This window comes from Rattus rattus, chromosome 6 (assembly GCF_011064425.1).
Source record: "Rattus rattus isolate New Zealand chromosome 6, Rrattus_CSIRO_v1, whole genome shotgun sequence".
Lineage (NCBI taxonomy): Eukaryota > Metazoa > Chordata > Mammalia > Rodentia > Muridae > Rattus > Rattus rattus.
In genome coordinates this window covers 120243285-120264332 of record NC_046159.1, presented here as the reverse complement: position 1 = coordinate 120264332, position 21048 = coordinate 120243285, and the positions used below count along the sequence as shown (strand labels likewise).

Genomic DNA, 21048 nt, shown 5'->3' with positions numbered 1-21048 from the left:
GGGTGATGCCCTTTGATGGAATAGCAGGCTTCTGTCTGATTGATTATAAAGTGTGCATCTTCAGGGCAGAAGGGTGGCACCGGAGGTCTTGGTCCCTTAGCAGGTGTTCAGTCGGTGCCTCCTTATGTGCTGTGATGGCACACATGTTAGAGTGAAGCCTGCTTGTATAATTACAGAACTCAATTGTGGGTGAAGGCCACCCTTAGCCTCCCAAATTAGATAGCATTTTACCCACATTGCATTTAGTTGGTTCCAGTTCTTCTTTTTTAAGGATTATTTTGGTGGGGAATCACATCCAGAGCCTGATGCGTGCTAGGTGAGTGTTCCACTACTGAGCTACACTGCAGCCTTTGCCACACCAGCACCCGTTTCTTCTCGGCAGCACCCAAGCTCCCTGCATCCCGCTCCTTAACCTGGCTGTGCCTGAGTGAGCTTGTTCCTCTTCAGGTCAGAAGCCCATAGGAGGTCATCAACTTTCCCCTGGCACCACTGCGGTTGCTAGGAACGACGCCCAGGAACCGAGTGTACCTGCCAGATGCCTTGCTCCCATTTCTTTGATCATGTGAGCAAGCATTGAGCTGAGTTTCAAAGGGCAAACTTAGCTCATTTCTACCCTTTTGTAGTTGTAATCCTGGGGAGGAATTACTTGTAAGCTATTAGCTTTGTCGTCTCCAACTTAAACTCTTGAACCCAAAATTAAGGCTATTTCCCAACTGAAGGATGTTCTGACTTATTCTCGTGTTAGAGACTCTTTATTCCTCTTTGCCCTGGAACCTGGGATTTTTTTCTCTTGAGATGCCTGTGTCCCTGCCACCTCTGTCTGTAACAGTGAGGTGAAATCCCAGTGAAAAGCCGGAGTGGCAGAGGGGTCTCATTTTAATGAGTTGCGTTCTAAAGTACGCTAACCAGAGGTGACCTCGTAACAAATCATGAACTCTTAAAATAGTGTTTTAAATTGTAAATGAACTAGAAATTCTTACCAATTTGTCAAATGAATATATAATATATAATGTATAATATACACATATATTTATATATTATATATGATATATTCCAATGGTTACATGAAGAAGGTTAAAATAGGAATCACTCCAGGCAACTGAATCCCCAAACCTTTGCACATTTTTCTGTTTCCCTTCCTTCCTTCCTTCCTTCCTTCCTTCCTTCCTTCCTTCCTTCCTTCCTTCCTTCCATCCTCTCTTTCTTTTTTGTGATTGTTTTTCTTGTTATTGTTATTTATTTTATTACTATTATTTATTTTATGAATTCCATTTCATTTGGTTCAGACTTTTTTCCTTCCTTAAAGATATTTTCTAAAGTATACTGGTGTATGATTGGCTTGAATGCTAAATCGCAAAACCAGAATGGTCTGGGCTGTGACCTTAACCCTCTCCACCCTCTGAAGCTGGTGCCAGAAGCTGTTCCAGCGCCTTTTCCTCTGCCCTTGCATGCCCCCATGTTTCGTGGCCTGCTATGCAAATCCTCACCTTTACTAGCGTCTGCCTACAATGCCGCGTAGCCGAATGACTTTCTAACACGTGTAGAGTAGCTGTGTGGACTCGGGTTTATTCTATCCTTAACTAATCCAGTTAATCATACATTACCATTTCTCTCATGGCTGAGAATTTCAGATGAATACTAATGTTTAGTGAGGTCTTTCTTTTAATTCCACCATATATGGAACAGGAGTTCTTAAAATAAATTGTATTGGGAGAAAACTGGAAATTATAGTGAAAAAAATAACATTTGTTTAAATTTAAGAGCTTAAAGTTTACAATATTTTCAAAACATTTTCTTTTGTGAAGATTTAGAGACCATTTTTTTTTCGGTCCTCCAAAGAACCTGATACTGCTTTCTTTGAATCTGACTGGAAAAGCGACAACACTTCATGACCTTACGATTAAGAACATTTTTGAATAAAGCCTTTTACCACTCACGAGTGGGGTCTTCCAGAAAATTATACACATAATTGAATATTTCCATATAAACCCATATAAAACAATTGGAAATATGAATTTGTATTGTCTCCTGCAAAGCCTAGAACTGTGGTTTAAACTAAATGATGAGCAAACTTTAGATGTACACATTGGTATTCATGGAAGACTGTCAAGAACCTAGATAACTTGAATGAGATGTAAAGAAGAGATGAGTGTGTGTGCACGCATGTGTACAGATGTGCGTGTGTGTGTATGCATGTGTCCATGTACATGTGTGCCTGTGTGCATGAGTGCAGTGTGTGTGTGTGTGTGTGTGTGTGTGTGTGTGTGTGTGTTTGTGTGCGCGCGCGCAGATGTTTGGGTGGGTGCATGAGTACAGGTATGTATGTGTGTATAAGTGTGTGTGTACATGAGTATGTATGTGTGTGTGTTAATAGCATGAAGCAGACCCCCCCATCCCTGTTCTGCTGGGGACGGTAGTGTAATGCTTTCTTATTGCTTGTGTCTGCTTTACAGTCAAGGTGTCCTACCTTGGTGTTTATAATTTTCTGTCTATCATCCATTTCTAATAAGTACTGATTTAATTTTTGTGGGCCTGTTTTTTTTGTTTGTTTGTTTTTAAGAAAATACAAAAGGTAAAATGTACCAGAGAGGAGCCTTCTTGTAAGTATGAAGTAAAAATACTACTTTTCTAAGAAGACCTAATCAATATGGATGGGAAAATATTATAAAGATTTGAGAAATATTGAATTTTATAAACATTTTAATTGTCTGTCATTGCTGTCCTGATATGATAAAACAATAAGTAATCCGTGGATTCAAATTATTAGTTGTAAAGATATAATTTTGAGATTCAATCTTCCATGGATTTCTATTGGCATAAATGGCCTCTCTGACTTATTTTTATAAAGAATTTTCAATATTCCGAGGAGTTTCTTTGATATGTACTTTAAATATATCCTGAAAGAAGTAAAGCTAAAAACTTGTGATTAATCATAAGAATTGAATATTACATTCATATTAGTGTAACTGATACTGATAGCTATATAGCTATTCCCCATGGAAAGTCTGCATGAAGAATATATGTGTAGTTATTTACAGAACTGCTGAAAAGTACTGGGGCTCACTCAATGTATTTAACCCGAAAGGACATAATTATCAATTAAATAAACATGTGTACTTTACTGTTTTTACAGCCTTTTGATCAAGGAAGGATTCAGAAAATTTTCCAGGCTATATGCAGCCGACTTCACACTCTTAACAGATTCTCTTCTAAAACTGCTAAATACTGATGAGAAAACTAACCATGATCATCTCGCAATCTTTGTTTAAAGCTCTGTGGTAGAGCACCCTGCTTTGTTGGCCAATCTCAAGTTTGTTAGTCCTGCAGTGAAGATGGCGAGAGGTGGCCGTTTTCAAAGTTTTCAGAGTTACTGAACTATGTTCTGTCGTACAATAGAGCCATTTATATATATTGTATTTCTGTCAGCTTTTAACACCCATATTTGTTTCTCAGATATGAAAATTGAAGGAATAGAACAAACTCCTTGATAGAGTGAGGCCCATTTCCTGGTTTATACCAAATAATTATCTTAGAAGCATTGTTGAAGAAACTCTTTGCAGCTACAGTGGTATCTCACACTTACTTAATTTACATTGCCATATCAGTATTGAAATTAAGGTAACCTTTATATAATCTTAAAATTCAAAATGATCTTAAATTCTAAATAGAAATTTAAGTTTGTGGAGTGTGGTAGCCGTCTCGGCCTCCTAAAAGCAATTATTTCTTTAACTCTTTTTTCTTGTGCCAAACTGACGACTAAAAATAACATGTCCCCCGTCAAGGTTAATTTAATTAGCACCAGATAGAAAGTCTGAAAATAACAGTACGGATTTATGCTAAGACAGTATTAACAGATTGATAATGATAGAAACCATGTAATCTTCTAGGGATACGTGTTCCCGTCTCTGTGTGTGTGATTCAAAAAAGACTGGTAGTTTCTGTCTCTTCTTCCTCCTGTCTAACTAGGGTCACTTTAACCTACAGGCTGGTCACCCTCCCTAACCCCTTTGCTAATGAGTGGTGGTCCTGCCCCCCTGGCTGGCAGGCCCACCCTTCTTCAGCAAGCTGCTGCCCAGGGAAATGTCACTCTATTATCAATGCTGCTTAATGAAGAAGGACTGGACATAAATTACTGCTGTGAAGATGGCCATTCTGCCTTGTATTCTGCTGCTAAGAATGGACATACAGGTAAAGAGACAAGACAAAGCAAAACTGAACAGACCGCCAATGCCTTACCTTAACACACTTGGCAAGAGGATGGAAGACCAAAGGTGACTTAAATCACTATGGCGAGCAAAATGTCCACTTGGATTCATTTTTTTTTTTTAAGGAGTAGCAGAATGGGGATTTTTTTCATGAGTTTTAAAGTTTTATGAATATTTAAGGGCCTGATTATGTGGTTCCTTACTATAAAATGTAGGGCCAGTGGCAAAGTCAGTGTTTACAGATGCACAATGAAATACATTGTCCACATAGGGATTATTAAACACACGTTAGAATCGCAGTGTCTACCTGATGTCACTCTTTGCAGGACAGAGTAACCCTGATTTCTTTGGTAGGAATACCTGCTGTGGGTGAAGTAGGTCTTCCAGGCTGGTAGACTTGGGTGTTGAATGGTTGCCACAGAGAGGTTTTACCAGTTATTAAGAGTGGCCTTATAGTTACTTAAGTTATTTTCCTGAGAACTGAAAACTTACTATAATAATATGTCAGCGGAGACTAAGAATTCTTTTTACTCTTTAAAATGCAAATCTGGTAGTTAAATATCCTAAAGATATGTGGTAACACAGAAAAAGAGGTGGCTGGACTGCACGTTCTAAGTTGAGAGGGTATGTGCACTGTGGGCTACTTCCTGATTGGCTCAGACACCGTGCTCTCCAGAGCTAAGGAGACTCAGTCGTTTTTAAAGCACTTTGGAATTCAGAAGCACTGAGGGAGTTTTCTTCACTGTAGAGAAATTAAACTGAGATCATGCAGTATTATTTATGATACCTCTCTGTTAGTGATGTGTGTGTGTCTCAAGTGGCTTTCTGTGGGCTTTCCTTGATCTTCAAGTAGCTAAGTGTAGGAATGGCCCACATAGAAGTGCCTTGATGATTAAATTAGCATCAATCATGCAGTATGAATGTAACTGTGTAAATACAATTTGGTAAATGGATCTGATTCTCCTCAAAACATTATTTTGAAGAAACTCTGGCCGAGAATCTAGCAAAGTATCTTTTCTGGTATGTGGTATTCCTTTTTACCCATCAACAACTCGCTTCGAGATGGTTTTTAAAGCCATGTCTTGGTGGCTCTGGAGATACCCTGTCTTCAAGGAGAGAGTTGGCTCTCCTTGTGAAAGTCTGTGGCATGCCACATTCAGCAGGACAGAGCAGTGAGGTCAGCCTTTGCTGTTGGAGCCTCTGCACAGTTTATAGGGAACCTAACGCATCCTTGCCCTAAATGAAAGTGGCTTTCTGTTACCATCCTGTAGACTGTGTGCGATTGCTGCTGAATGCAGAAGCCCTCGTCGACGCTGCTGATAAAAATGGCTTCACACCCTTGTGCGTTGCAGCCGCTCAGGGACATTTTGAGTAAGTGATGATCTTCATTCTTCTTTTCCTTTGGAAGTGACCCCCTTTTTTATATTTTGCACAGATTTCTCTCCTGCTAAGGATGTAAATGAGTGGTTAATATTCATCGACAAATCCGCAAAGCATATTTGAGTGTTCAAATGCAAAGCAGGACCTTAGATTTGTTCTTCATAACAATAGTTACGTGCTGTGTCTAGAGGAAGTATGTGTGTGTCCAGTCTGTATGTAGTCCATATATAGACGCAGACAGTCTGAACCATACATTCATACTTGCTTCTGGAAAATGTCTGCTAGCGTAGCAATGGAGAACAAAGTAAGGAATGCTGAGAGCTTTACTTTCTCCTTTCTCTAAAAGCTTTTGTTAGTGCTAACATTAAAAGTAGAACATTGAATTATATTATTTATTAAAATCCTATTATTCTCCGGTGAGGTAAGTTATTTGATAGTCCCAAAAGCTCCTGTTTCTTCATTCACAACTAAGAGAAAAGTCAAAGCAATGAGCTCTAAAAGGAGCTTCAAAGTCATAAGGACAGGGATTTCATTTTCAAGCTAAAAGTCACATTTTAATAGTCGAACACAGCCAAACTGCTGTCCTGACTGTGCTGAGCTGACAGGTTGTGAGGGACGTATACTGCCACCACCTTTGAGATCCTACTGTCCAGAGAGAAATAGTCTTTGACAAATTACAGAATCCATGGCATTTGGGTTATAAATCTTAAATCCTTCAACAACTGAGCTAGTACCCAGCTCAAACTCTACACCTCTTAAAGCTTTTCAGAATCCACATCAGGGTTGTTAACTATAAGTATTATAATTCTGTAGTATTCCAAACGCAGCCTTCGGTATCCGGGGTCATTTCTCTTGTGTGCGTCTCTTGCACTTCAACAGCCTGGCTTCAGTTTTGCAAACCACAGGAGCTACTTTTGCTGTTACCTTCCGGGTTACATTCTGTGTTCCGGGTTATAGTCTGTGTCCCATCGAACAGATCTCTCCTCCTGGCCTGTGTTTTGGCCTTTGTCACCTCCATGTCACCAGGCCATCTGTAAGCTCCTTCCTTGGAGGACGTAACTGTCACAGAACAGAAGCATGGGTAGCTTTGGAAAGAGGAACCCTATGGAAATTCAGGAATCCATAAATGTAAAGAACAGGCTACACAAATATGTCAGCGTGTTACTTTTTAGAAAACATGTATAAGCCAAATACTGTAAGAGAAATAAACCTCCCCAAAGGCAAATCCTTCAGTTTGTTCAAATTCTATCTCTGTATTGAACTAGTCACAAAATCACAGTCTTGGGCATTACCTTCTTGCGTTCCTGTGTAGCTGTGCCCTCAGAAGCTAGCAACCATGCAAAGAGACAGCCTTTTCCATCATTCTCCCAAGGCAGCCCTTTTCCCAGCCCCCTGCTCCTTTTTATAGAGGAGGCACATGGTGCCCGGCTGTCTATGCTATTTATAATCATTTTCTTCGGTGAATAAAAAAATCCCAGAATGATTCAGCAGCCTCATGTTATTTTTCAAGGCAAAACCCATTTTTGAATCACAGAAAATATGTATACCAAGGACAGTTATACCATTTAACCTAACAAGTCAAACCTTTTCTAAGGACAACTCCTATAAAACTTGGGAAGAAGTATCACCAGGTTTGAACGTTTTAAGGGACAAGTTTAAGTTTTCGTAAGTTTTGAGACCAAAATGTAGCTCTTAGTCATATGAAAGTGATAGCAATGAAATAAGTTTCATAAATCTAAAATGATTGATATATGCCAATATGCAGGCTAGCTTGTGCATGTTATCTAGATTTAATATCTGGTCAGGGAATGCTTCTCAGGTGACAAGTCATTTGTGTGTAACTAATCATAATTCCATGAACAGATGTATAGAATTACTAACTGCATACAATGCCAACATTAATCACTCTGCTGCTGGAGGACAGACACCTCTGTACCTGGCCTGTAAAACTGGAAATAAGGAATGTATCAAACTCCTGCTGGAAGCTGGCACTGACCGGAGTATAAAAACCAGAGTAAGTACCCATTTGGGAGAGCGTTCCCTGACATATGTTATTTATATCGTGTTTGAAAACTAGGCGTATAGGTTCAAAAACCACAAGCTTGTGTCTGTCGAATATAGATGCAGATATATGATGGGTGCAGTCTCTTTTCCTTGTCAATGTTCCCTATAGAAGGCAGTATAACTAATGCCTTCATAGCGATTGCACTGGAGACGACATTATACATAGGATGGAGAGGAACTGAGTTGTGGAAGTATGTGTAGGCGCTAGGTAAACCGCCATAGTGTTTTGTATGAGGGATGTGTGCATCTCTAGAAATGCAGAAGCCAGGGTGAAGAAGTCACAACGTAGCTTTGAAACTAGCCTCCCACAAATGCTGAAGCGTCGAAAACTGACTCGCTAGTGTGCTTTTGCTTTAAGGATCCTGAATTGGAAAGTGACCTGTGCTTGAGTCTCTGGCTTGCTAATTGAAAATCTAGTCCATTTTACCTCTCAGTCATTCGAACTGAGGCTAATCATAGAAAAGGGGATTTTGGTGCTCCTAGTATTTCAGAATGAGAGAAGACAATGAATCTGTCCATTTTTGTTCATTGAACAAATATTATTCTTTGATGCTATTACCAATTTCTCTGACAAGAAGCAATCATTAAGCATCAATATTTACAAAGATAACAAGGCCAGGAATGAATATTTTCCATTGCAAATTATTGTTAGAGTTTAAAAACAAAACCCCAGAATTATTTTTATTCAATTTCAAGTTTTTATTAAATTTTAATTCTTTAATTAAATTAAAGTTCTTATTGTACACGTGTGGGTATTTTGCTTGTAGGTGTGTTTAAACCACTAACATGCCTGATTCCCTTAGAGGATCTGACCATCTCCCCAGATCGTCCCTTTAAAAAGAAAATCTGAAAAAAAAGTAGTTTAGTTTCACATTTCACATTTTATATATTTTATCCATGAAGTATTTGGTGTTTGGATATATTCACAACAAAATCCTATCTTGTAGCTGGAAGATAAATGAATTTTGCATCATTAAACCGAATAAATAGTTCATCATGGAAGGTTAAACCACATCCTGCTGAGAAGACAGATCAGTGCCCCGAAGCTAGCTTTGTTGGGCTGAACAGGTTGTTTAGACAATGCGAAAACACACTGTGTAATTGATAAGTGACCTCAGGGGAATAATTATGTCTTATGCCTTTTAATGGTAAGGTAGCAAGAGAAAGTGGAGTGTCAAAGGGTTTTTGTCCTGTCTTGTCCGTTCCTAGAAAGACTGTTTGGAATTCGTACGTTAGGAAGGTAATCAGCACTTATTCTCTGTGGTCAATGGAAGGGTCATTACCCTGCAGAAGAAAGCAGGGACCTTTGTACATGACTGCAGTGTAGACCACACCCTGCTCTAGTTAACTGCCGACGTGGTCTTATCTTGATCAAGTGAACTTTACTGTCATGAAATTCAGAAGGGGAGAAAAAGTCCCAAGGACTTTCCTTAGTATGCATTACAACACTTAGTCTACATTAAGATGGTTCCCACTTATTGGCTAATTTTCTTAGCTTTTATATTATCACTTAAAAAAAAAAAAAAAAACCAAACAGCACAGTGGTGCCAAATGCCTAGATTCCAGCACTTGAGAGGCAAAAGGACCATATCAAGTTCTTCACTATCAAGGGATACATAATGAGACCCTTTCTCAAAACACATATTAAAAAACAAAAAGTTTTTAGCTCACGAGAATATAATTAGTATAGCAATATGGAATTCTATATGAAAATGATCTTAAAGCTATGATACGAAGGCAGAAAAACAAAGCCCCAAGTCAAATCAATTCTTTGATAAAAGTTTAAAAGACAAATAAAAGTTCCTATGCTGTAGACAGACCCACCTGTGTGTCAGAATGAGAGACTGTGAGGGGAGCAGGGACTTTTCCCTAGAAGCCTGCTTGTCAATTTTAAATGCATTCCTTCCCCTTTCTGGGCATGATTGATAGCCCCGGTGGGCCTTCCCCCTCAGAGGGTCAGGTTCACTTTATCTGGATGGAGGCATGGGGATCTGCAGTTAACTAAGTCTCAGAGGGTATTGGGGTTGCAGACCTGAGGACCACTGCCCCAAGCTTGTGACCAGTCAGGGAACCAGCTAAGTGGGCAAGGGGCCGGGGCAGAACAATTAATTCTAGAAAATGGTCTCGGCAATTTTAATTGGACCATTTTCTAAGTAAGTAAGTCCTGATTAGAATCCCTCTACACTCAGCAGTTCCTGAACAGAGGCCCATAGATATCAGTGAACCTACTGGGTTTTGTTTTTTGTGTGTTCCTACCTTTCCCTTTTACCTAGACTCCTTCCTTCTGGAATCATTGGCATTAAAATGTTCAGACCATTCCAGTCAGGCTACTGCACTGATAGTAAAAGTGGTTTGCAGCAGTGTCTTTCAGTGCATTGCTAAATAATTAATACCATAATTATTCCTTATAATTTTAAAATCTCATTAGGGCAAAGTTCACTCCATTGTTTTTTTTAATACTAAATTGAAATTTTGGTTGGTAAAGTATTACTACTTAGGAGACTAGGCAGTACCTGCTCACCCCAGATGGCAACTATTAGGTGAAAAATGATGATTTAACATCCAACATGAATCATAGTTGTGGGAACTAATATCACCAATAAAAGTCAGAGAACTTAAGTTCGTCTGGAATATTCAGGAGTGGACTGCCTCCGGTCTCTGATGCAGTGGTTCATGACCAAGAGAATTTAGAGGTGGACTTAAAATAACAGAGTCCTCATCATTAATGTTACTCTCAATGTTTTCCTCCTGGTCAATGTATTTTCAGGATGGCTGGACACCAATTCATGCAGCCGTGGACACTGGTAATGTGGACAGCCTCAAGCTACTGATGTACCATAGAGTGCCAGCCCCTGGAAACTCTTTGAGTGCAGAAGAGCCCAAGTCAGGCTTGTTCAGCTTGAATGGAGGAGAGAGCCCTCCAGGTTCATCTAAGCCTGTGGTTCCTGCAGACCTCATTAACCACGCTGACAAAGAAGGCTGGACTGCTGCCCATATTGCTGCTTCCAAAGGTTTCAAGGTGCGTCTGTTAGCCGCTGGCCTCATTGTCCCGTTGTAAATTCGACGAGTGGCATAGTCGTTTGTAATTGATCTGGTGTGTTCAGACTGAGTCAATAGAAATGGAGTAGTACCTTTGCAGAAGACTATGAGCTGCTGGTACAAACTGACACTCATTTCTCTCAAGAAGATGTTTACGGTCAGGGACATAAGAAAACTTTCCTGTTTAAAAATCTTTTATGTTTTAAATCTTTTCTTTATAAGGTGTACAAGAATATATTTTATTTCATTTGCATTAGGAAGGAAAGGTGAATATTAATGTAACTAGTTCCTGCTAGTTTGTGGTGGGGGAGGATCAGATTGTAGGCTATTTTCTTAGGCTCCATTAGGAACAGTAGACCAGTAATACCAATAAGCTATCAGGAAGCTCCCGATGGCTAAGACATTAGCTAAGCGTGCTCTGTGTTCTTGTCACTTAGGCCAGCTTAAGTACTCAAGCTACAAGTCCAGGATAAGGAGACATTGGGAGCATATGGTGATGGACAGGTATCAGATCAACCCTCAGTCCGTGTTGTGGAAAAACAGAGATTAGGTGTTTTTAAGAACAGGGCTCTAGGGAGTCACTTTAGGAATGGTTCATTCTCAATGAGTAGGAATTATTCGGAGTCCTTTAGACTACTGGAGAGAACAATTCAGGTAAAGGGGAAAGTAAGAATAGAGACACAGAAGTAGGAAGTGGCTAATAGCCCCAAGTGAGCTAAGGAAAAATAGGAATAAAATAATGCTACGGGGGTGGTCATTGTTGATTTGGGGGCAGGGTTTCAGTAGCATTTAATAAGGAGCTTGACATAAAAATACCAGTGAATATACAGCCAGTGGGAGGTTTTTAGAAAAATAAGGTTAAATGGTTCTCCAGTTTAAATTATGTAAGAATATTATTTAGACCATTTGTGATTTGGAATAACGTGATCTCAGAGAGGAACAGACTAAATGGTGGAAGATGGTGAGAACAAGGGTAATAATTAGAGTTATAGACAAAAATGGTCAAGGCTGAGGCTGAGGATGGTTTTGTGGGTAAAGTGCTTTTCGCACAGGCACAAGGAACTGAGCTTTGATAAACAGCACCCACATAAGACCTGAGCGTGGCTGCATGCTCTCGTAACTCAGTACTGAGGGTGTGCACACAGGGAGCTCCTGGGGTGGGGGTGAGGCTTGCTGGCCAGTCAGTCTAGCTGAAACAAGTGTATGCTCAAGGTGTGATTCTGCCTCAAAATGTAAGGTGGAGGGCAACAGAAGAAGGTAACCCCAAGTCAGTTTCTGTCCTTCACATGCACACACACAGGCAAGCATGTATGCTCACATATTGAACCCCCCCACGCACACACAAGTGTAGACACACATGCACAATAATAAATCAATGACCAGGGATAGAACGCAGAATAGACATGGGAAAGAAAAAGAGCTGAATGAAAAGATAATAGTTTGCAGGGAGAGTGAAGAAAAAGCATTGATTAGTGAGCTAAATGGTGGTTTGACGTATCTTTGAATTAAGCACGAGATTCATTCTTTCCAGATGGAAATACCTGCTTGGGGGGTTGGGGATTTAGCTCAGTGGTAGAGCGCTTGCCTAGCAACTGCAAGGCCCTGGGTTCAGTCCTCAGATCCGGGGGAAAAAAAAAAAAAGGAAATACCTGTTTGGAATGGTTAGGTCAACTACAGACACCATGTACTTCACAGTTCGATTTTTAAGAGAGACAATAGAGAAGCATTATTTATTTGGGCTTGTTAGCTTATGTTTTCCTTCACTGTACTCTTTAACGCAAAGGGAAGGAAAATTCTAGGAACTGAAATGTAGGAGCATTTTAATGGAATACAATAGCGTACCGTGTAAAATATTTTAGGAGACAAAAATGGGAAGTGTAAGCCATTCAAGTTTGAACATGCAGTTAATCAGAGACTGAAAACCTTGGTGACAAGGTAGTCTGTTGCTTGTATCACAACTATCTCCAGAACTATTAAGGAAGGGAGGAAGGAAGGAAGGAAGGAAGGAAGAAAGGAAGGAAAGAAGGAAGGAAGGAAGGAAGTATGAACTCTGTGAGATATGAATAGGAGAGGCTTATGAATATACTCAGCCTTAGGAACCAAACAGAAGGAAAGCAGAGATCTCTGACCTAAGGTGTTTGCCTACCCTACCTCTTCTGCTAGGTGAGAGGAACTCCTTCCTCCCCCACCCTCCTCAGGGAGCGAGCCTTCAGTGAAGGATGCTATTGCTCTATAGCCCCTTCAATATGAAGTGTTCTTAGTCCCAGGGGTTTGATCATCAACGATGGTAGCGACGGTATTTCCATTGATTCCCTCAGACCCTGACAGCCATAAATGCCCCTTCACTGTTGTGTAATGGGAATGCGACCTCGTTCTCTCAGAATAGTACTCTTCTGCATCCTCATAGTTTTTAAAAGCATAAGATCAATGTTTTGATGTGAGATTTTAAGGAATGATCGACAACACACTCGACTAAGCTGTTTAAATAGTAAATTCTCTTAGCTCTGGAGTGGGCATTTAATCTTCCATTTGGACCTCTTTATTTTATGATTAGGACATCTAAGCCCGAGAGGGTTTAATGGATAGCTGTTGGGAATGGAGCCCAGATTTCCTGATTTCATTAGTCTCTTTCACCCCACATCCTTCCTTTCTAGTCAAAACCCTTGTAAAATAGATCTGCATCACTTGTCTAAAACAATGTTTCCATTCTGACAAAAATAGTTTTCCCAGATTATCCATTTATAATAATTCGCTAAGGCCAGTTTTCAGAAACAATAAATCACAACTATCGGTATGTAGTAAATCACTCTAGTCTAAGCACAATGGGCCCTTGAAAATGATCTCAGTCAGCCACATATCTAGTCTGTATAAGGCTGGAGGTGTTGCTCAAGAAACCCAGACTCAGAAACAAACACACAGGGCACATTCTTCCTCCTATGCAGGTCCTAGAGTTTTATTGTTATTTGTAGGCGAGAGTGGGTAGAGGCTATTTAACTGGAAACAATGTGGGGATACTCATTTAGGATTTGTTCCTGCAAAAGCTACAGCTGAATCTGAAAATGTCATGAGTTTTTCAAAACCAGGAGGCAGGGAAGCCTGGGAATCCCTAGGGTAAAGCCGCAGGGAAGCAAACATCAGGGGGAAATTCCAGATGGGAATGTGGGTTAGCTTTATCAACTTGACAAGAATTAGAGTCGCCTTAGAAGAGGGAACCTTGATTAAGAAATCATTTCCATCTTATTGGCCTGTGAGCCTGCGGGATGTGTGTAGGGCATTGTCTGGATTACTAATTGATACAGGAAGAACCACCCACTATGGGTAGTAACCTACTCCTACCCCTTACCTCCAGCCCCTGGCAAGTGGTCCTAGATTTTATAAAGAGAGCCCATTGTGTAAGCCATGGAGAGAAGGAAGTCAAATAGCTTTTCTCCATGGCCTCTGCTTCAGTTCCTGCTTCCAGGTCCCTTTCTGGAGTTCCTTCCCTGACTTCCCTTCATGATGGATTGTTAGCTGAAATTAACCCTTTCCTCTTTTTTTTTGCAAGTTGTTTGTTTGTTTGTTTGTTTTGTCATGACGTTTTATCATATCAACAAGAAAGCAAGTTATGATGAGGGAGGAAGGAGAACTTCAGAAATAGAGACGGTTTAAAGGGGAAAAAATGGGAGAGAGGGCTAAAGATCAACAAAACAAAGCCTGTATGAAAATGCCATCATTAAATCGCTCAGTCTCCAATGGAGGATTGTGGGATTCTAGAGCCTGAAGCGACAGTGGTCACCCAATATGGCCCCTCCTGTGCATTCTACACGAAGAAATGAAGTGTTGGAAATGGTTGAATTAAGATGGCTTGTGGAGAATTCAGTTCCCACATCGGTGCTTGCTTCTTTGCAGTCCTGTTTGGTTTTCCTGTGGTTAAGTTTGTTCAGATAGTCATTACTGTCTAACAACAGCTGCTAGAGAGAAGGTTGAACCAGGGATAAGCCCTTCTTTGGTTCCTGGAAGCAGATCAAAGAACTTCTGAATGGAACTCTTGCTTTCCTTGTGAGAACTTTGAGAAGTCAAAGTCTTGGCAAAGAACTGAGAAGACTGGAGTTAAACTCCTCTGTCACTAATAAAAACTTATGTTCCAGACAAATCTTCTTTATTCATTTTTCTATTTATCTATTCTTTTCATTTTTTTATGCCTTTTGTTTTCTTTGTCGGTTTGTTTGAGATACGGAGGTCTCTACAATAGACCTGCTGGTGTAGCCAGAACTGTGGTCTGAGACTGCCTGTGTAGCCAGAACTGTGGTCTAGAACTGCTTGTGTAGCCCAGTTTAGCCATCAGCTCACAGCAATCTGCCAGTCCTAGACTCTCGTATGCCAGGGTTATATACATGAGCCACCATGGCCAGTTTCCCAGAGTATTTTCTGTTGGGAGATTGTGTGACTGTCTTGCTGGGGGTGGGTCAGACTTCTAACTCATCTGTTGCCAAGTCTGTGGCTTCCTATCCCTCCTACTCTTCTATGGTTCCCTGACCTTGTCTAATATTATTAGTATCCAGTACAACCCGCTTTCCCAGGGTTCTTCCCCATCCTTTCCCCTCTGGCTATACTAGCAATTCGCAGCATCCATTCTGGTGGACCTCCTCCTGATTTTTGTTTGTTTTGTTTTTGACAAGTGCATCTGATTTTTAGCTTAACTGTGTCTTCTGCAGCAACTGGTCCCAAACTTACTTCCTCATGTCTGCCTTTTGCACCTTTCCTCTAGAGTTTTCTTTCCAGAACCCCTAAACTCATTTTCAGTCAATCCTTTGGACAGACTATAGCTTTCCTGTTGGCATCTTTAATGTATTCTTGTTCAGTAATAGGATTGTCTGGAGCTTCTCAGGCTTTTAGTCCTAGGAGTATCAAACATTTTCTCTTACCTTGTAGCAACCCCTTCTGTTTTCACATGGCATGGATGAGGTAGCATGGAGGTGCACAAAGGTTTCTATGGCACCCAAGATTTGTATTCTTCCCAGTTAGGTTTTGGCTGCAAAGACAACTATGTATTAGAGATCACTGAAGTTTTTCCTCATTGCATGGAATTGTATAACAGACTTGAGAAAGGGAGAGCCAGACAAGGTATCTAGAAGGCTCCAAATCAAGAGAATCTGATGCCATTTAAGATAAACAGAGATCCATTATTTTAATTATGTGTACATGAGTGTATCTATATGTGGGAAAGTGTTCACGGAGTCCAGAGGCTTCAGATCTGCCTGGAGCTGAAGTTTCAGGCTGTTTTGAGCTACCAAATGTGGGTACAGGAATCTGAACTCAGGTTCTCTGCAAGAGCAGTAAGAGGTCCTCACACTAAGCCAGCTATCCAGCCTGATATCTCTTTATTTCTTATCTTCTGTCATCATTTTCTTTTCTACTTAAGTTTTAGTGAAAAAAATTAATGCCATACTACATGTAAACAAAGAGAAGGGTCTCCTTAAATATGTATTCCAGAACACTAGGTGAAGATTGAATGAATGATTGCCTATTTGAGGCATCAGTGATTGATGGACAGAGGCACAATGGGGCATTAAAATAACCAGGGTCAACCCCAGCCAAACATGGATCTGTGGTGACTTCCTCTTGCAGCTGTCACCTGTCTGGCTTTAAACTCCCTTTCCCCTGTCATTCTGTATTTTCTTCTTTGGCATCCCACAAATACAGTCTCTCAGGATTCCAGAATCTTGTCTTTATGTCTATTGAGTATTCTCTGAGACTGTCAAAGAAGGTTATTCTGAGTTCTCAGGACATCTCTGTACCTAAAGAAGCAAATTTTTATTTGTCCAGTGTGGTCTTGTTTATTCTTCTTGTTCCAATGGAACTATCCATTGTAAACTTTTACTTTTCAAACATCTCAGCTTAGAAAGGTATGTGACAGCCCTTTTGATGACCACGTTCACTTTTGATTTACCAAAAGGTTCAACATGGTTGCAACTCTGTCCGCACATCTCTTCATTTTCCAGGGCTAAAAGAAATACCAGCATTCTGTCTTTAGCCTGTCCAAATTCCTTACTACATGAGTTCAACTGAGCAACACAACGCTAGATTTTATTTCTTAGTAAATCAACTTTGGTTATTTGCTTCTTCATTCACTGCATGCATCCCAGCCTTGTGACTTCTTATCTGCTCTTTGGGTGCATTCTGTGCTCTGTTGCAAGCTCCACCTTCTCTGTACAGCCATGGGTGGGACCTATCTGACAGCTAAATGTGGTGATGTAACCTAACTACTTCATATCCTTATACGACTCTGTCACCCTTGAGATTGGGTCTTCCAGTTCTCACTAACCTCAGACAAGTACATGTACTCTGTCATCTTTCCTACTGTGTACTATGTGTAACCCACAGGACTGACGGACCACTCTCTGGCTTTGCATCTACGGTTCTCATAATCTCAAATGACTTCCTCACCTGTCCTGACAGACATGTTTGCTAGAACATGTCTTGGTTGAGGTTTCTGGCTCAAGATTAGGGTGTTGCCAAGGCCTCTCTTCACACTTCTGTTATATAGCTTGTACTTTATCGTAATTGTTTGCATGCATCTCCCCCCTTCTCCCTCTTCTATAAGCAATGTTTTCACCTTTGTATGCATTGCTCCTAGCAGAGACTATGACTCCCAAGTAGTTTCTTGAAACAATGGGTGAATGGACAAGGTGTACTTTTATAACTGGTCTGTTTCCTCACTCTCTTCCTTCCATCCCATGCATCCTTCAGTTTTTACAACAGAGCTGATCATAGCATTTTCCTTCTGGCACACAGCCCATATCTACCCAACATTACCCATGATGCTTAGTGCAAAGTTTTGCAGACACCCTCTGACAATTCTGTTTTGACCAATTCACACCTACATCTACCTGCTTGCTTACGCCAGTGTGTCTATCTTAATAGTTCCTGCTTCCCCTGTCCATAAAGCAGTGGGTACACCCATACCCAAAAGCTGTTTAGCACTTAGCTGGGCATTATTTGTGAATTTGCAAACTTCTTGGATGGGGGAGACTTTCTCTCCTTCCGACTAATCGCAAATTCTGTCTCTTTGCCTTGAATTTAATTTTATCCTGCCCACTTCAAACATCAGGTTTGTCCTTTCCTCCTTGGCACTGGTACCTTGCTTCTGAGCTCTCCTTAAAGATCTATGATGGAGGCATCATTGTCTCTCACCATTCTTCAGTTTTTGCCTGTGACAGTGAATCCCTATATTTTGCTCTGGGTTCATGGTCAGCAGTGAAGGCTATATTGTAAGTGGAAATAAAACCTAAGATAGAGGTCATAGGTCTCTGAGAGAGTCGATATACATCTATATGACTTCAATCCAAAGGCCATCCATCTGGACATGAGGGTAGGGCATGCTGCCTGTTTAGGCCCAATTCTAGAAACTATAACCCTAGCAGGAAACCAGGAAGAGGGAAAGGTACCTTTCATCTTTTTTTCTTCCTACTTTTCTGTAAGGTAAAAATTTACTTCTGTCACATCTGTAGGTCCCTTGCTGTGGTATAAATGTTTCCCAAAGGCAGTCTTCTAAGGAGTAGGACCTGGTTAGGGGTTTTCTAGTCATATAGAGTCATTATTTTGAAAGGAATATTGGGAACTTGACCCTTCCTGTTTCTTTCCTTTCCTTCCCAGTCATCATAAGGTTCTCAGTGTTGCCTTCCCTCATGTCCCTTCCATAATTTGCCACCTAACCAAAAGCCCGCAACAACACAAGCAACTGACCGAGAATGGGAATCCCTCAAACTGACTTCAAACAACCTTTTGTCTTCTTAAGAGTTTATGTTGGGTATTTGTTACAGTGATATGACATGCCAGACCTTTCTTCTTCATATTTCCCCATAAGTTACATAAAAGAAATCTGTGCATATGTGCATGGTGAGTATATGTGTGTTCGTGTGTATAAGTATGAGTACATGTATGTCATACATGCATGAAGCTATCAAAGGACAATCTCAAGTGGTGACTCCATCCCTTTACCTTCTTAGAGATACTCTCCTATTTATCACTGCCTTCATCAATTTGATTGACATTCAAGTGAGTCAAGGGAGGCCTCTGCCTCCCTTCTTGCTATAGGCGTGCTTGGATGCCTATTACCTTATCCAGTCTTAAATGGGCCTTTGGGATCTAAACTTAGGTCTTCACACTTGCTAGGTCATATCAAACTCTTTATGACATTTTTCACTTCTCCATGAGACTTGAACTTCTACTTCATTTATCCTCAGAGCCTACGACCTTAACATAGTGCTGAGTGTGTAGCACCTTACATATGAGTATTAAACTAAGATTATGCCAGTCCTGCACCACATAAATATTTCAGTCATTGGTGTATAGCATACACGATGATGGTCCCATAAGAATACATTGCCTTGTGACATTCAGCTATCTCAGTATGTGGAAGGACAGTCTATGATGTTCAGGTAGCATGAATGACCCAATAACACATTTCTTACAACATATCCCTACAATTACATGATTCATGACTACTCCTGCAATGTCTGGAACTGTGCCTTGTCATTAGCATGAATTCGTATGTTATGTAGTGACAGTAGTTCTTGGGAAGGACCTGCTGGGCCCAATTGTTCATCTAGGCTTGTGCTCCCCATGAGGTCTGCACAGCACTGTGGGATTGGGCCTGTAGCAATATCTGGATGCCATTAAATTCATGGGTACATCTTCCCTGCTTCCTTCAAGAAGAAGGCAGCATTTAACATGTGATATTCTACTGCTCTACCTTCCTGTAATGACAACTAGAAGCAATTCACTTTAAAGTCAAGGATCAAAGAATCTTAGTTGGAGAGACTTGCAATCTGTTATAGCTCTCTATCATTTTTAAAAAATAATTTAGTGACATCACCAAAATTATCATTAGACTAGCATTTTCTGTATGCACTGCTAACTTACCAGCCAACTTAACTATTGGGGATATTTTATAACTGGCAATGACTATGTTGACTCTAATTAATTACAGCTGCTAATATACACTGGGTGCTTAGTTCATTGCAAACATCAAAGAACTCTAGGCACCTTTCGTTTAAGTCACCTGACAGTCCTATAAGTGACATTATTTGAAACTCAGAAATTGAATCAGGAATGATATAAGAAAAACACCATATCATTGTAAATACGATCATACCCATTAACATGATTTGAATCTAGGCCTGCTTCAGTTTTACTGTCTTTTGCCACAAGTACTAGCTTAAAGAATGATTGCAACTATTTAAAAACCTATGGCTATCCTGGAACTTGCAAAGTTTAGTTTCCATATTGTATCTATTGAATACATTCTGAGTAATGTCTCAGTTTGCATTATCCAGGTTTCTCATTAGCAATCTTCTTCATTTACTGGCTTTATAGTAGTTTCAGAAATGCCACCTTGATAAAAGTAGTTTATAACATAGACATTGCTTGAAGTTAACTCTTTAGTTTAGGGTTTTTCTAAGGCTGATCCACAGATCTATGAAAGCCAGACTTTGAAGATATAATACCTACAACCTGAGCAAAAGCCAACAGAGAAAACCAAATGTCCTAATATGTTTCTTTAAGGGCAAGCAGAATTTCTTAATTTAGGGGACCCCTGACAGAGCTCTTCAGTTGGCAGGTGTAGTCTCACATCCTGCTAACACCCAAAAGGGCCCTCTATATCAACTCTGCCCTCAGATCAGCAAGACTTCTTCTGGTCACCCTTCATTTTAGTTGGTAGCCCCAACTTCATCTTCACTTTGTTTTCTGGTTCCTAATCCCATGCCTCGGTGAACTCATTGTTGTATTTGAAAGTAAGTTTTGGAAGCAATACGAAGCAGTTGCAACTCACACATGCTCTTCCTGGGAATGTGATTGGTTCAGCCAATGTGGGAAGTGCTTTCCGTGTGTCCTAACACAGCACCAAGTCAAGGCCTGCTCTACAGCCAGCCGTCTGGTGTTAGTGCATAGATCTGCATCTGTGCACCACAGCGCATGCCCTGGAAAGATCACAGCAGAAAGCAACTGTGCATTGACAGGGAATGAATGAGTAATTTGAGGCATGCTTATGTCCAGGAATACCACACTGTAATACAGGGTTTTTTTAAAGTAAAATTCAACTATGAATAATAATACATGAATGAATGTCAGAAGTTATATTGAACGAAAGAAGCTAAATGTAAGTGTCCCTTCTGTGTGCTTCCGTTTATGCAATGTTCAAAGACAAGTTGAAACATTCACTACTGTTAAAAATCAGCAAATAGTTCTGGAGGTGGGAGTGTGATTAAAGGTCAAATCGGAGCATCGAGCAGGCAAAATGTCCTTTCAAGTGAGATTCACATTGCAGCCATGCTTCCATGATAAATAGTGGTGTGCTTTACACGGGACATTGTACTGC

General features: G+C 40.4%; 1 protein-coding gene across 1 annotated transcript in view; it reads left to right on the top strand.

Annotated features, from left to right (window-relative positions):
• Cttnbp2 (cortactin binding protein 2) overlaps positions 1 to 21048 on the top strand; it is a 158230-nt gene that overhangs the window by 84153 nt on the left and 53029 nt on the right. The window contains exons 5-8 of the mRNA XM_032906912.1: positions 3985 to 4188; positions 5477 to 5576; positions 7449 to 7599; positions 10417 to 10668. Of these exons, the coding sequence (XP_032762803.1) occupies positions 3985 to 4188; positions 5477 to 5576; positions 7449 to 7599; positions 10417 to 10668 (707 nt within the window). The remainder of the gene's footprint in view (positions 1 to 3984; positions 4189 to 5476; positions 5577 to 7448; positions 7600 to 10416; positions 10669 to 21048) is intronic.